This window comes from Grammomys surdaster, unplaced genomic scaffold (assembly GCF_004785775.1).
Source record: "Grammomys surdaster isolate TR1022 unplaced genomic scaffold, NIH_TR_1.0 125888, whole genome shotgun sequence".
NCBI lineage: Eukaryota > Metazoa > Chordata > Mammalia > Rodentia > Muridae > Grammomys > Grammomys surdaster.
In genome coordinates, this window is record NW_021620713.1 from 1,203,823 (window position 1) to 1,219,535 (window position 15,713).

Below are 15,713 nucleotides of genomic sequence, written 5' to 3' on the forward strand. Positions count from 1 at the left end.
AACCTAGGACTGAAGGTCCAGGCAAGGGGGTTGAGTTCTAACGTCAAGGTTATCCTAGGATATTTAGTGAGTATAAGGAAAGCCTGAGACATACAAGACCCTGTCCCAAAACAAAACACAAACAAACAAAAAATAAAACAAAAAAAACATTTTTTATGTTACATATTTAATGCCTGTTTTTCTTGATCTCTATAACTAAGTTGATCCAATTTAAGTCAATAGATATCAGTTATCAGTACTCTTGATTCCTCAAATGTAAGACTACTGTTCTTTTGGATAATATTTCCTGTTGAAATCAGACTAGTCATTGCTTTACCTAACATTGTATCCTTATACCCAGTATTGATAGTGCAGTGACCAGGCTAGGAAAAGGTCACAATCTGCAGCTGGGAAGCCGTGTCTGCATCACAAATGTTCTCTTAGAATTAGAAGATGTTGTTGGCTGGTGGTGGGTGGTAACCGAAGCCTTTAATCTCAGCACTCTAAGGTAGAGGCAGAAGGACCACTGTGAGTTCAAGGCCAGCCTGGCCTACAGACTGAGTTTCAGGACAACCAACTCTACACAGAGAAACCCCATAAAGAATTAGAGGCTGTGCTCACACGGGGGACTCTCACGGGGGCAGCTGAAGAGTGTTCTTCCTCAGATGTCATGAATCTGCTTCATTATCCTCACAGTCCTTGTGCAAAGTGTGTCTATACTGGGTTTGCCTAAGTTAGACTCTTTCTATTGAATACATATCACAAATAAATATAATATATAGCACAAGTAAGTAAACTTTTTCATTATATTCTTCTTAAATATTATGTCCAATTAATCTAACAGAGTTTAGTAATCAAGTGTCAATGGACAAAGGAATTTTAAATTCTCCCATGGATATTGTGATTGGGAGTCCAGTAGATCCACTTGCTTTGTTCTGACACTAATTCTACTTGTGGTTGATATAGCTTTTGATCACACACACACATATAAACCTAGCAAGGTTGTATATGAAAGCCTTTATGTTAATGGCTAAGAGCTGGCATCATCATTTCTTAATATGGTAGACTGGATTACATAGAAAATTCTTTTTCTTAATTTTCTTTTTGGGGCACTAAAACTTACCTGAGCAGCTAAGAGAATTCGCTGCTCTTTCAGTTGATAGGAATTTGACTAATGCCTATTTTTCTTGATCTCTATAATGAAGCTAATCCAACTTAAGCCTGTAGATATCTTGATCCCTCAAATGTAAGACTACTGTTCTTTTGGGTTACATTTCCTGCTGAAATCGGACTAGTCATTGCTTTATCTAACATTGTATCCTTATACCCAGTGTTGAGAGTTCAATAGTCAGGCTAGGAAAAGGTCAACAATAAGCAGGTGAGAAGCTGTATTTGTGTCACAAATGTTCATCTAGAAGTCCAGTTTCAGGTGATCTGATACCCTCTTCTGGTTTCCATGGCACTGCTTGCATGTGTTATACACACATGGAACAGGCGAACTTTCACACATAAAACAATATTTAAAAAGATATTATTTTTAAACAAGTGTGTGTGTGTGTGTGTGTGTGTGTGTTTGGGCACATGAATGTAGTGCCCACAGAAGCCAGAAGAGATTGTTGGATCACATGGATCTGGAGTGACTGGCAAGGCTGTGAGCTGCCTAAGGTAAGTGTTGAAAACTGAGACAGTTATTATTCAAGAGCAGTAGGTGATCTTAGTGGTCTTAACTATCGCCCCAGACCCTATATGGAAACTTCCAATAGTACTAGGGATTACATGGCTAGGAGTTGTGATACTTACAAACATCTGTCATCTGTAGGGATGGAGGGCAGAGCTGTTACAGATGAACACAAAGTAGTAACTGTCTCATTTCCTGCTGAGAAAGGTATAGACTCTTTGAATTTTAGTGCCTTAATGATTAACGTGTGTATGTGTATGTCTTTGTATTATATAAATATATATGTTTATTTATAATAATATAATGTTTTGAATTTCATCAGGACAAGCTGCAGTGTGCAGACATCTACAAACTGTGACAACTCTTTGGAAACACTGAATTCTGCCCACCAAGCTACAGGAGCTGTGCAAATGAGAATCAAAAATGCCAACAGCCACCAAGACAGGCAGAGCCAAACTAAATCCATGATCCTCACCGATGCTGGGAAGGTCACTGAACCTGTAAGTCAAATACCCAAAACATGCCACATTCTCTTAGCAGACAGAATTTTTTTTTTTTAAAAAAAATACAGCTAATGAGCTTTGTTTTGTTTGTTTACCTAATGTGCATGAGAAAACTGTTTTGTAATGGATTTTATCTAGCCTACTTATAGTTATAATAATATCCCCAGTTACAGGAGCAGAGCTGGGTCTAATCCAGAGTGATAAAGGGGATGGAGAGCCAGCCTGAAGAGCACCTTTGACTCATTTTAAGGGCCTCTGCTACCATGCTTCAGTGTCATAAAAATAATGAGGTTATGCTAGCATGCGGTGTTTGTACTTCCAAATACAGTACATCACTTTGAAAAGCCAGAGGCTAAAATTAGCTAAGAATGAATTGAGGGGGAAAAAAAATCAACAACTTCAAAATGTGAAAAATCTTTTTCTTAAAATCTCCCTATAATATAGAAGAGTGGAAAATTGAGGTTTGATTTGCAATAGGCTCAAATGTTTGAAACGGCGTGGCTATTTAAGGTTTGGAGAGGAAGCCATTTTGTTTAGATAATGCGTCATTAGAAAGATTTGAAATAAAATAGTTAGAGATGAACTCTACTGCCAATTGTGTCTCTGGCCCTGCACGCATCCTGAGCCACTAAACTCACTGATTGCGATGGGTCTCCTCTGGTTAATTTTCTACCATAATGGTGGTAACTTGCAGCTGAGGCCATAGAATGTTACAAAATTATTTATGCAATGTTAGCCACTCTTTTGGACCCCAGATCTATTTTGTTTGTCACAGTGAGAGGAAGCTTGAGAAATAAAGTAGCCAGGGACAGACTGGGAGTCTCAGTCAGCCTGCAGAAGCATGTGAGCTATTAATTGACTGTTCTATTCATATCACAGGTGCTTATAAACTATACAACTCCCTAACCGAGTTCATAAATCAGGTAAACTTACTGAGTAGAATGTTCTCAATTGTATTTATTTTCCATTTTTCACTTGAATTTCAAGTGCATAATGAAGTCACAGCAATCTCAGGGGTTTGAGAAATTCACGAGTTTGATCAGTACCTTTTCAGGTGTTATAGGCAGGTTTAACGTGAGAAAGCCAGAGGGAGGAGAATACATCCTTAGATAAGGTAACTCCTGAGAAAAGCATTCTCCTTTATTGACTTTCTCATTTACAACAATTGTCTGCTGGGAGGCACAGCACTGTTAGCTGCCTTCACTTTAAAAACAGCTAAGCTGCTTCTCAACTATGAACCTGAGACAGTAGTTAGAGTCAATTATTGGACTCTCTATACGTACTATCCATAAGAACTGTACCTTTGAAAAAGTTTAAAAGTTAAGTATATTTAATGATGCCTAACATATTTTATTGGCTGTGTTTAACAAAAGGCACTATGCCGCAGTTGTTTTTGACAAGCATGAAAACATCACAGCGTGAGACTGCAAAAGGAATTATGGAGAGAAATTACAAGTGATCCATCTCTCAATGAATTATCCACCTCAATAGCCCGCAGAACTCAGCTACCAATTAACACCTACTTTATTACATGTTGGGATGTACTTAATAACTTTCATGTGTTTATGCACTATTACCTTGACTGATGCCTCTTGTACAATTAGGCATAATTGGCATATCAATATGCAAAAGTTAAAAGGATTAACCCTCTTAAAACTAATGAGCATTTCTGTATCCAGCTGCTAAATGAGACAAAATTAGCATTTTTCACTTTTGGGCAGGATTTTATCATGCAGTTTCTCATTGTTGGTATTACCTTGTTACATAACTTTAGTTTGGGGGGTTGTATGCTGGACTGCTAAAGAATAAGAGTTTTCCAAAGTTAAATTAGCTATAATTATCCCAGCCTTTGTTTCCGCAGTCTTAGTCTGAGCAATATGGATTCCTCGATAAGGAACAAAAATAAAAGTTACTTCTGGTTATGTGTACTCAGTGCATAATTATATAAAAGGGGGTATTTTGGTGAGGATATGTCATTTCACGGAGAAAGCTTGGCTCAGAGACTCTGTATTGAAAGCCTGCCACGGCACTAATTTTCTTTCTGTCTCAGTTCTTTTCATCTTTTTTTTTCCATGCACAATTTTCTGACTAGATACTGACAGAATGTAAAGTATTTTGGCATATTTATTCAAACAAGCCCATTAAAGTTATCTCCGTAGCTTTTCAGAAGTCGGGGGACAATGTGAGGTCAAGGGGGAGAGTCTGCATTTGGAAGTGGGGTGGGATGGACCCTAAGAATGTGTACACATGTTTAAACAAAACAGTTTGTTATAACAGAAACACACATGGAATCTCCACGAAGGAAACAGTAGGTGCTTGGAGGCCACACATAGACTGTGTCTTGTATACTGTTTAATAAAATGTCTTGTTTGTTATGTCTGTTTATTAGTAAGTCTCATTTTAAACTTCTGGAATAATTAATAACATAATCTGTCTGATACAGTGATTTCATTTTTGATTATTATTTTTAATATCTTAGGGTAAAATCAATACAATGTTTATTAATTCATAATTGAATTAGTAGAATCATAGTATTTTTCTGACTGCATATTTACAGTACATTTTATGTCATTGGTAAGTCCTTTAAGATTCTGAAAATTAAATGTATTCTGAAATGCTAATGTAGTTCTTCAACCCCACGTAATACAAACAGGGATGAGTTTCGGAATTTGGATGACTTAAATGTTTCAGGGAGACATTTCAATTACGCAGCTATCCCACCTGACAGTAGAACACTATTAGTGTCTGTTGCTCTCTTTCAACATCAAATGATCATTTTCAAATTTTCAAGAGGTTGATTTGATATTCAGGAAATGTTCAAGAGGTAGGACTATTAGATGTCAAAGGTTACAGCTTGCAAGACATTTGTCTCTACATAAAAGAAACCTAGAGAGCGCCATTTGAAGGGGAAGGAAACTTCCTGGTTGCTGTAGTGATCTACTTTCCCATTCGGAGATGAACAGAGACATCTCTGAAAGAAGGGTAGCTTCTTTTTCAGAACAAGTGTGCTCTAGAAAAGCAGACAGCAAGGGCAAAAAGTAGAGCAAATGAAGTTCCCCATCTAAGCGCGGAGGGCCAATGTTCAATTCAGCAAATAGCTAGTGCAAAAGGCTCAAAGTACTTCGATGCCTGTTTACTGTAGGGATGCTCCAGTCTCCCAGACAGACAGTTTAAAATAGATATTAATGAACAGTTTAAACAGCCCAACTCAGGAAGCTGCAAACACAGGATCTGCAGGCTGGAGCTATTTCAGCGTTTAATGCTGGTGTCTTCAGCAGCGACAAGCATGAATATTCACCATTTCCATCCTGCAAACCCACAGAAGGGCATTACTACATTCATGGCCATCATGAACAGAGAAATATGTTTCCAGTGGTGTTTAGATGAGGACTTAGGTCGAGCCATCCCTAAGTGTTAGCATACAAGACTCCTCTTTCCACAGTTAACACACTATTACCACCCCCACCCCCGCCCCATTTCAACGTATTATCAGGAAAAAGAGGAAACAATTTTCTTTTGTTTCTTACTTCTGTCATTATAGGATGCTTGCCAAAGTTGTGGCTAGCCAAAAAGGCAGACATAAAAATCACTACTAAAAATATAAGCCTTCTGTTTAGCAGACTTTTCGAGAAATATTATGAGATTGTAGGGCATGTCCATATTTACTTCAAATCAAGCTTATAGTCAGGTTTGAGGCTTTGTTTGGATAAATTGTCCTGAAGTGGATCCTGATATTTAATTAAAATGACACTAAATCACATTGAATTGATAAGACTTGGCATCTCAAACAAAGGTAATTGCCCGTATTGGTTTTGTGCAAAAATAGAGCTACTTGGAAAATGTGCAGGCAACACAGACTGTCAACTCCATTTATAGATCAATATGTGAAAACCATTGATCAGGCAGGCATGTGTAACAGTAACACTTTGCATTTATTTGTTGTTTTTATACCACATTAAGGCTTACAGGATTATAGACTTCCTAAATATTTTGACTTCCTCATAAATATATGATCTGTTGCATGTTAATTAAATGAGAGTCTGCAGCCATTTCTAAAATTGTTTTTAGTTTGATGCTTTCCTTTTATTGCCGTGGATCGTATGATCTGAAAAATGGATTAGCTTCCTTTGGCATAAAGATTATTAGAGCCTATTTTAATGCATCCTGTTTAATGTAAGATGCGACTGCCGTTTGCTTTGAAAAACATAGATACAGACAATTATTTTCTCTTAGTGAATGGCTGATCTGTTTTTTCATTAGCTGGGCATTCTCAGTGCACAGAGTAGAATTATTTCCTGACACATTCTGCACACCCTGAAGATAAGAGGTCTTCCTGATTTCCCTGATAGAATTTGTTTTTCTTTCTTTTCTTTCTATCTAGATCTGGAACACGGGCATCTGATCGAACATTATGGAGAAAACAAACTATCATTTCAATTAAATTTTAAACACATACACACACTATTGCAATCTGAATTCTGTTTGTCTGATTTGAGAACAAGCCTTATGAACTGTTCAGTGCTGCATTTTGCAGTTGAATCTTTCTTATCTCATCAGCGAAAGGACGGTGTCTTGTTCATAATCTTTATTGGACTATTGTAGATGACATTTGTAAGCCATTTTGGTTTATAAGGGAAAGCTGGAGGACAGTGGAGTGAGCCTCTCCGCAGATCCAGAGCTCTGATACGACAATGCAATAATGTGTCTTCCACTGCAATTTTCTTTACCACTGAGAGGTCAATTCTGTTGAAGAATCTGTTTGTAACGTCTGTAAATGTTAGCAGCATTGGCTTTCAAGACAGTATTCAGCTTTGTGTACGATATTAAAATCCTACAAGGAGTAACATTTCAGACACGCTGAGTTAAAACAAAACAAGAACAAGAAGCAGGAACTGCTAGGCTGCCTAATGTAGCCGGTCTCCAGCCATTGGTAGTCATGTCGTGGAGCAGATGAAAAAGTTTGTCAGTTAGAATTTCTACTTTTTTTTAGAATATGCCTCAGAAAAGACTCAAATCCCACTAGAGATTTCCATCCTTGCCTGTGCCACCCTGTGCCATTTCGTGCTGGGAAATCTTTTAACTCTATTTACCAAGTACAAATTGGGGTTCCCAAAAGGTGGGGGAAGTTTATAGTGAAATTAAAGAGACCATACTTCAAAGAATGAGCCAGGGCTCTGGAGTTCACACATGTGGCAAGCACCGTTTTCCTTTTAACTCGAGCAGAGAGCTAAATTTGTTTATAATCTCCTACTGATTGAACATGGTGCAGAATGTACATGAGATACATTTTTTTAAAAGTTAGTCCTCTGATTACTAATTTGAATCCAAAACTCTAACCTTGTTAGCATCTGGACTTATTTCCATAATAACAACCCCTTCAGAACCTACAAAGTAATGAATAATTGACAACAAATGAAATGTTTTGATAGTTGTCGGCACAAAGCATGTTTAATGTTTTGTGTTGCTTCCTAGCTAATTATGTAGATGACACATTTGTCAGACCTTGACTGCCATTAGAAACGTGTTTCCAGAGGGGAGAAAAACAGGCTATTCATAGAGTAATTAACTAGAATGCTCAATGACCTGTGAGAGATTCAAATCGCTGCCAGTTCAGACATTGTTTTGTTACAGAGCAGAGGGGTAATTAAAATTCCAAATTACAGTCCTATGATGGAGCATTTGTTTGTTGACAGTATACTCTTAGTCTAGTTTGTTAATTCTTTTTTAAATTGCTTCTAATCCATTTTATAGCTTTAGTAGTTCTGTCTTTGAATTTACTGACAACTAATATTATGGTAAATTGTACTTCAATGGAGGGCTGCCTGCTTCAGTTTCCTGGGAGCACAAGGTGGGTGGGATAGAGAAGCTCCCTCCTGAAACTGACATTCAAGGTGCTGTCAGCGGAATGCCACCAGTGTGAAACATCTTGTTAAACACCATATCCGTGATTCTGTGTTGGGAGCAATAGCCACGTTTAAAACAAAATACAGAGATAAGAAGGAAAATTGCAATGAACACCTAAAAATGCTGGGAGACGCCTGTCTCCAACAAGAAATGATAGATGAGGTTTCAGGTACCCAGAAAGAGGAGGGAGGAGGTCGCTCTGTGGAGGGCTTGGGAAGTGATGCTGAGACAAGTGCTGGGTTAATTTTGCGGATACAGTGCACAGGGATGCTCAGCCCCATCACTCAGTGTGGCAGTTACTGTAGCAACATTTTCATCCCAGGTCATGAACAAACCTGGGATAACAGGTGTCACTTATGTGGCTTTTTGAGGAAGCATTAGAAAGGTTTACAAATCTAGAGGGCTAAACGAGCCTAGGAAGATTCAACTCCGGCACAACATTTATTTAGGTTGCTGAAAGTGAGAATATAGTTTTATTAAAAAGATCTGACAGAAGTCACACGGTGTTTGATGCAGGCGAGCTGACAGAGGCAGACAGTGAGCGCTGATTATCCCCAAGTCACTGTCAGCTAGGATTGATTTTCACTTTCTCCGTTTATGTAACGGTTCCTGTAATACAGCTGACCCCGAATCACGTTACCTTGTCATTTCTCTGCATGGATCAAGAAGAGATGAGCTGAAAATAGCTAGACACCGACCTTGAACTTGCCAGAAAAGTGAGAAGTGACAGTGGGCTTTTCTGTAGTTCATCCGGGAGGAGGAAGGCACACTGTTCTTTGCCGAGTTCACCGCAGCAGCACAAGGGGGCAGAGCAGTACTGGAGATCACAGGTAAAAGCTGTAGCTCCGCGAGCAGAAGACAGATCTGCGTGGGAGCAGAGGTCTGGTTTTTACATCTTAGTGAGACATAAAGGAGAATTACTGATGAATCGAAATCTCAGGTCCCATGATGTTCATAGTCAGTAATCTAAAATTGTACATTCTAATTAAAAGAGGTTACCTAATACTCTGAGTGCCAGCAACTATGCTTTTTCCACTCGGTTATCTGCAGGGCCTCGTATTTTATTTATATAGTACTCTACCCTCAAAACAACCTCGAGTGCAGTCAGGATTAGCAAGAGAGTTTTATGACGAGTTCCAAAGGTAGCCTGCAATTTTTAGAGAGATGAAATATGAGGTAAGGAATGAGCTTTGCCAAGGAATTCAAGTTTGCCTATGTATGTCTTTTCCAATTTTAATGTTCGCCTCAGTTTTCAAAAAACACCTTTTAATAGACCATGATTACAGGCGAGGTTAACTTAAAACAAGGTGTAGTGAAGAGTCCTTTACTTACTCAAGCTGAACCATCGTTGGTTCATAGGTGAGGCTCATACAGTTTGCCATGATAGGCAGAAAGCTGAGAGATCAGCAAAGAGGAACTTAATTGACCCTCAGTTACAGGAGCTGGACGTAGTGCTACAATACCATCTTTGCATGTATAATGGATTGGAAATATTTCTCCAAAGCTATATAATTGCTAGATCTTTTCATACATGTAGTAGATTCATACATGTCTGTGTACAGTCTTATGCAAATGCATACAGAGTTCTATATCTGCATATATATACATATATATATATATATTTGTGATATATATATATATCACAAGTAAGCACATATATTTGTATAATATATACTAATTTGTGTATTTCTGGAAAATAATTATTTCCATATAATTATAGGATAATAAAAACCAATAAACCAATATCAGCTTAATAATCTTTTGTAGGGTCAGCCCAGTGTGTACTGCCAATGTTAAGTCCTAAAAATAAGTGGAATTCTAATTTTTAAGGTTACAATAAATTGGAGATCCTTCTGTCACCAAAAATGAATCCAAAAATATTTTCAGTGTATGGATCATCACAGAAATTTTTAATACAAAGAGTCTGGTCTATAGTACACGAAAAGTATCAGCCCTGACTTCCCCTGTGTGGGGGGACTGAGCATTTCAGGGGGCACTGGAAGGCTTACAGCTCTGAAGTGTGTGCCTAATGGTGATGTCTTTCAAGGAAGTCTTAAGGAGTTGTCTGAGAGTCTCACAGACTTTGCCTTCCTGCTCCTGCTCTGAGGGAATGGAGCGAGCACACAGACCTCCAGGTGCCCTCTCCTGGGTGGTAGTAAACCCATCCCTAAATGGTTGATTAGCCTCCATGTCTAAGGTCACCGATGACATAAAGCTGTTGATGGCTAAAATAATTCCCCCAAGTTTGGTTTGGATTTTACTTTTTTTTTTCCTCTTCCCTCTTTTGAGTTTGCAAGGCTTTTAATAAGGGACTTCACTCCCTGATGTGTTCAGATTCAGTTTATTGTTGCCATCTGTTTAATTATCCTCTCAGGTTTGTGTTGGGAAGCATGAAAGTATTTTCTCCAGCCTTTGAATCCCTATGTTCCTAAAGAGATGTGGGTAAAGTATGTGTCAGTTTTCAAAGAGCATATTAAAAACTGATAAGCAGAACCATCTCCAACAGCAGCACGGAAGGCCAAGGCATTATTTTGTACATTAATGCTTGTTACAACTAATTAGCAAATGTACAGCCTTGTGGCTCTGTGGCAGACGTGATGCTGTCTCAGTTACATGCAGTCTCCTATGGTGTCTCTTCCAGGTGACAGGTTTTTGTGGTTCCTATTTACTTTCAATGCACTGACAATAAGTTTGTCAGGAGAAGCGATGGGGATTTGGGTTGGAACGACACATGTGTTTGTCATATGTCAAGCAGGTTTACTGGTGTGGTAATGTTAAAAAGAAGCAAGTCCATGAAAACAAGGACAGGCTTTCTGGGAAAAGAGGAAAACTGAGAGGGAATTCAGAATCTCATCATCCTCTTCTGCCCCCCACTCTCCTGGTCCTTGTCTGCCATCTTTCTTGTTATGAATACTGGATAGCAGCATTGAGTCTTTTTCTGGTTTTCAGAGACTCAACATCGAGAACTTTCTCTGGTGGTTACTATGCTCACATTCAATCTGATGCATTTTTCTCTGTGCAAAAGACATGAGAAACTAGATAGTCACTGGCACAGACTGCTTGTCAATAAAGTCCTATCAAACTTAACGTGTGTACTGGCACTTGGGTAAAATAATACACACTGAAACAAATCAGTGTTTCAATACCCAGAGGTCACCCAGAAACTCCAACAAAAATTAAGCCCAGTCTGTCTGCACCCCAAACCAAAGAAGTCAAATCACTGTTAATTAGAAAGTACTTCAATATGTGGCCTGTTTTTTTCCTGAGATTCCAAAATGCCCTTCTAATATTGTGATTGATGGTGCTCACAGGAAACACTGGGAGCCTTGTTTTAATTCACTGCCTTCCCAAAGCACCAGAAGCTGGGGTTGTTTTTCGACGATGCAGTGTGAGTAGCCACACTGTGCCTAAGTCTTATGCTCACACAGCATCTCTGATGGGTGGAATGATAGTTGCACTTCCCTCTGTCACCTTTGGTCACCTGACCTGCTTTCTTTCCCACAGGGTGAAAGAAACCTACTGTCTTGTCTATGCAATGAGAAGGGACATGTGTCTCCTTGCATTGAATAGTCCTGGATCATATCATGTAGCACCGAGTGACCCAATATAGGAAGACAGGAAAACAAAGTGACAGTTTTGTTTAATATAAACTAACATCAAAACAAGAGGCCAAAACCTCCAGGCCCCACTGCCAGATCACACAGATGAAATGGCCAGAGTTGGTGTTCTCTTCTTAAAATCTGTTGAAGGCATATTCTTTAAACAGCAGTACAAGGTTAATGAAGAAATAAGCCCAGCTTGGGTCAGACAAACTGAGTGTAAATACCATCATTCTGTGAATCCACAGGAAAGCGAAACTGGCTGATACTTGACAATACATCACACTCTGTGGTCTCACCCATCGATCACTGCCCAACAATGGGCAACCTTTCAGGGCAGTTTCCTCTTTTACCATGAATTATTGACAGTGTTGACGTCAATAACACATGACCAAATAGACAAGAAAGAAATTTAAATTCCTGGTGTACTGTCCTTAATGTCTTCGCTGCAAAGAGAGATGGAGAGGGGAGAGGCAGAGACAGAGAGAGACAGAGAAAGACCTCTTAGAACTCTTCCTACACAGAGTAATAAATAACGTGACATTCTACAGTTATCATCTATAACTAAAACTCAGCATCTCTACATAAATAACTTCCTTTCCACTTCATGGTCACCATGTCAACTCAACCTGTGTACCCTTCGAGTGGCCCCAAATAGAAAGCAGAACAGGCCAACTGCTTCTACTCACACATTCATTTTCTATTTACCCATTCCACAGACATAGCTTAGCACTTACTGCAAAGATCAGAAACTGCTTTGGAAGCAGGGGTATAAAGCAAAGAGTGTTTCTGTCTCCTTGCAGGTTACTTACCATTGGCGTGAGGGAGTCCCCTAATGCTGGAGTAACAGGGCTCAACCTATCCATTCATCATGACCCTAACACCAGCACCTCCTCAACTCTTTGTGCTATTGTTGGAGTCACATATGCACAATGATTGAAATTGGCTGGGGAACCAAGAAATATCCTTTATTTTAACTTCCTGTAGAATGTCTTTTTGTGGTTGTAAATACAAAATAAAAATCCTTTTCATTTAAAAACGTATTTAGAATTCTAGGTTCCGGCCCGATTTTAAGCTTTCTCTGCATAGTTTGACACCTCCCCTGTGTGTCCTTTGCTGGACACGTACAAATTAATGGAGGATGGTTTTGACAACAGATGAAACTGCCATTGGTTTTATCTGGTTAAGTGTGTGGGATCTTTTCTATTTACCGCTGATCTTAACTCTTACTTTGTGTAGTTATTAAGTTAACAATTAGCTTAATTGATGCTAAAATAGTAATTTATGACTAAAAATAATATATTAGTGCATTTGTTTTTCTGATCTTTGACCTTGATTTCAGTAAACTGAATCCAGACTTAATTTAGGCATTTATAGAAGAATCAGAACTGTCACCGTTCTTGTCTTCTAAAATTTTTACTTTGCTCTTAGCTTTGAGATTTGGTTGAGCGTTATCCTTCGGGTCCTTGTGATTTATGGAGCTGTGTGGGATTGATTGCAGCTTGTACTCAATCTAATTTATAAGCCTAACAAAGCAGCCCCTACCATTAGGGTTTTCTTGTCTATATAAAATGAACAAACCATCCAGGCCCTTAAAATGTGCCACCAATCTTGTGCTTATACTAGATCTAAAGTGACATTAGCTATGAAGGAAAGCCCAGACCATGGGGTGAGTGACTGAGGGACTATCTTGAGGCACATTCCAACTATCAGGAAGAGAGGAATAGAACATTTAGATGAACAATTTATTTAAACTGCTTAGACATGCTAGAGCCAAGATACAGTGTCACTGGGGTATTAAAATTATCTAGTCAGTTAACCCTACTGCCTGAGGAGAGATGCTTTTCAGATTTTTTGATCAAGTGATCACACTCAAAATGGCATGATTGAGGCCTTATACGTTTTGTTTCTACCATATACCATAGGTAAATAGCTGCCTAGCTATGAAAATAGATGAAAAACATTTATTTGATTCTAGGTATGTGAAGTGAGTTATCTCTCACCTTTTACCTGTAAAGTTGATCTGTCCTTCACTTATGCTGCTTTGTCTACCTCCAAGTTCCAGACCTGTTTACTGGGGGCTAGCCTTCACTTCACTTCAGTTGAAGTGAGTTTGGTTGCTGTTGTTGCTGTTGCTGTTGTTGTTATTGTTGCTTCATTTTTAAAAGCATTATTTGAATGTGAAATGCTTAGCTGGAGGTGTCACACTTTCATGATGGTTGTGTGACCTGCTCAGCCATGGCCACTGCCTTGAGTAGCTTCAGCTATTCCACTGCCTGCTTTTTCCCCAAGTGAGGACAACATGCAGGATTCCAGAGCATGCCAATGTCTTCCCACATGGGAACTCAGACGCTGACAGTTGCTACTCATAAATTTGGAAATGTAGTCTCTCTCTACCACATTTTAGTGACAGTATAAAAACAATCTTTCTTTATAGCTAAAGATGAATTTTCTTACTCAGATTTTCCCCTTTGGGTTTAATTTCAATTTTAGACTCTTACATTACTGTAAATTAACAAACATCTTGCTGCCTTTTAGACAACACTAAAAAAGTAACTGTGTTGTTTAAGGAAAGGGTGTTGTTTTGTCACCAAGCTATAAATACTCTGTTTACTCTAGGTTATCTATGGTTTAAATTTCACTGGTTTTGTAAAAAATAATTCTGAAAACCTGATGAGAAGCTGCTTTAGATGCCAGACAACATGTGGTGGCTTAGAACTCTTATCAGAACAAGCACACCAGGCCATCAGAAGCCAGCAATGAAATGCTATGCATGGTATTTTATACAAAATTAAGCCAGCTTAGTTTTGAGTAGGTATCTAATCCCTTACCATTTATCGTACATCTTGACTAATTAATCTTAACTTGAAGTTTTCTAAACTTTTCCTGAATTTTTATCTCCCTTTCAAGAGCTCCTGTCAGCCCATGAGAAGTGAAAACACACAGGAACACGAACTCTACAAATATGGTCTCAACTTAGCTCCTCAGAACTAAAACTTCTTTTCCAGCAGCCTGTGTTTTATCCAATAGAAGCGTGTATGGAAACGGAACAGTAGTGTCACAGGAGGAAAGAGGAAAAAACCCTATTTGGTAGCACAGATCGGAGGCCTCGCAGGACATCTGGGCTTACAGTTGGGATTCTGCTCAGTAGCTTGATCTCACTCTTTTTCCTTCTGTCTTTTGAAATGCACTGACATTTTAACATTGGGACTGCCCTATGAAAACTCGTATAAGCATTTATGTTTCTTCTGTCATAAGTTGACACCCCAAAGAACAGTCAAAAACCTACTGAAGCTAAGTAGCTGTTGTCCCATCAAAATGAGCCAGTGCCCCTCAAGCTCATAACAGAGCCCCCAGTGGTGATGCTTCCTGGTGGACATTTGAGCCAGTAATTCTGATTTTCATATTTCCAGCCCAGCTTTGACTTGCTCATTGAGGGCATTCGAAACTGTACCATTAGTCAAGTCAAGATATAGAGATTATTTGAGTAGAACTCTTTCAAGTTTCTGCTTCTATATAGGAGTGAGCCTTCGAAAAAGGAAGGCACAGTTTTGTTCATATATTAGAGTCTCCTACATAAATAAAATTTCAAGAAACTTTATCCTTTGCTGATACCTGGAGACAGTAATTATTCTGACCACGACAATAAATCACCAATGAAAATACAAAGATTTAGTTGGGGAAGAAGTGGCCAGTCTTGATTCTCTTAGAGATGTCAGTGGCCAGTGTCCCTTACAGTATAGTGCAAAGTACATGTTCAAAGTTTGGATCACTCACATTCCAGTTGGTGAGGACTACGATGTTCTAGAGACTGTAAAGCCAGATATGATTCCTTCCCTCACAATGTGCTTTTCCACTCCACACAGTAGATATGATTTATCCTGTGACCAGGAATCTGGGGTAGTGCTGGGCAGAATTATGGACAAATCCTGGCATTGCTCCTTACTGATCGTGTGAGTTTGAACTCATGACAGGGTCTTCCAAGGCTCTTAGTAAGGCAAATATAAAAATATCTATGATCTACAGAGGAATAAAGATGAAATAATATGA

General features: G+C 38.8%; 1 protein-coding gene across 4 annotated transcripts in view; it reads left to right on the forward strand.

Annotated features, from left to right (window-relative positions):
- Nucleotides 1-15,713, forward strand: part of Arhgap15 (Rho GTPase activating protein 15) — a 603,756-nt gene that overhangs the window by 27,610 nt on the left and 560,433 nt on the right. For all 4 annotated transcript variants that reach the window (XM_028752207.1, XM_028752209.1, XM_028752208.1 and 1 more), the window contains exon 2: nucleotides 1,980-2,157. In XM_028752207.1, coding sequence (XP_028608040.1) covers nucleotides 1,980-2,157 — 178 coding nt within the window. The remainder of the gene's footprint in view (nucleotides 1-1,979; nucleotides 2,158-15,713) is intronic.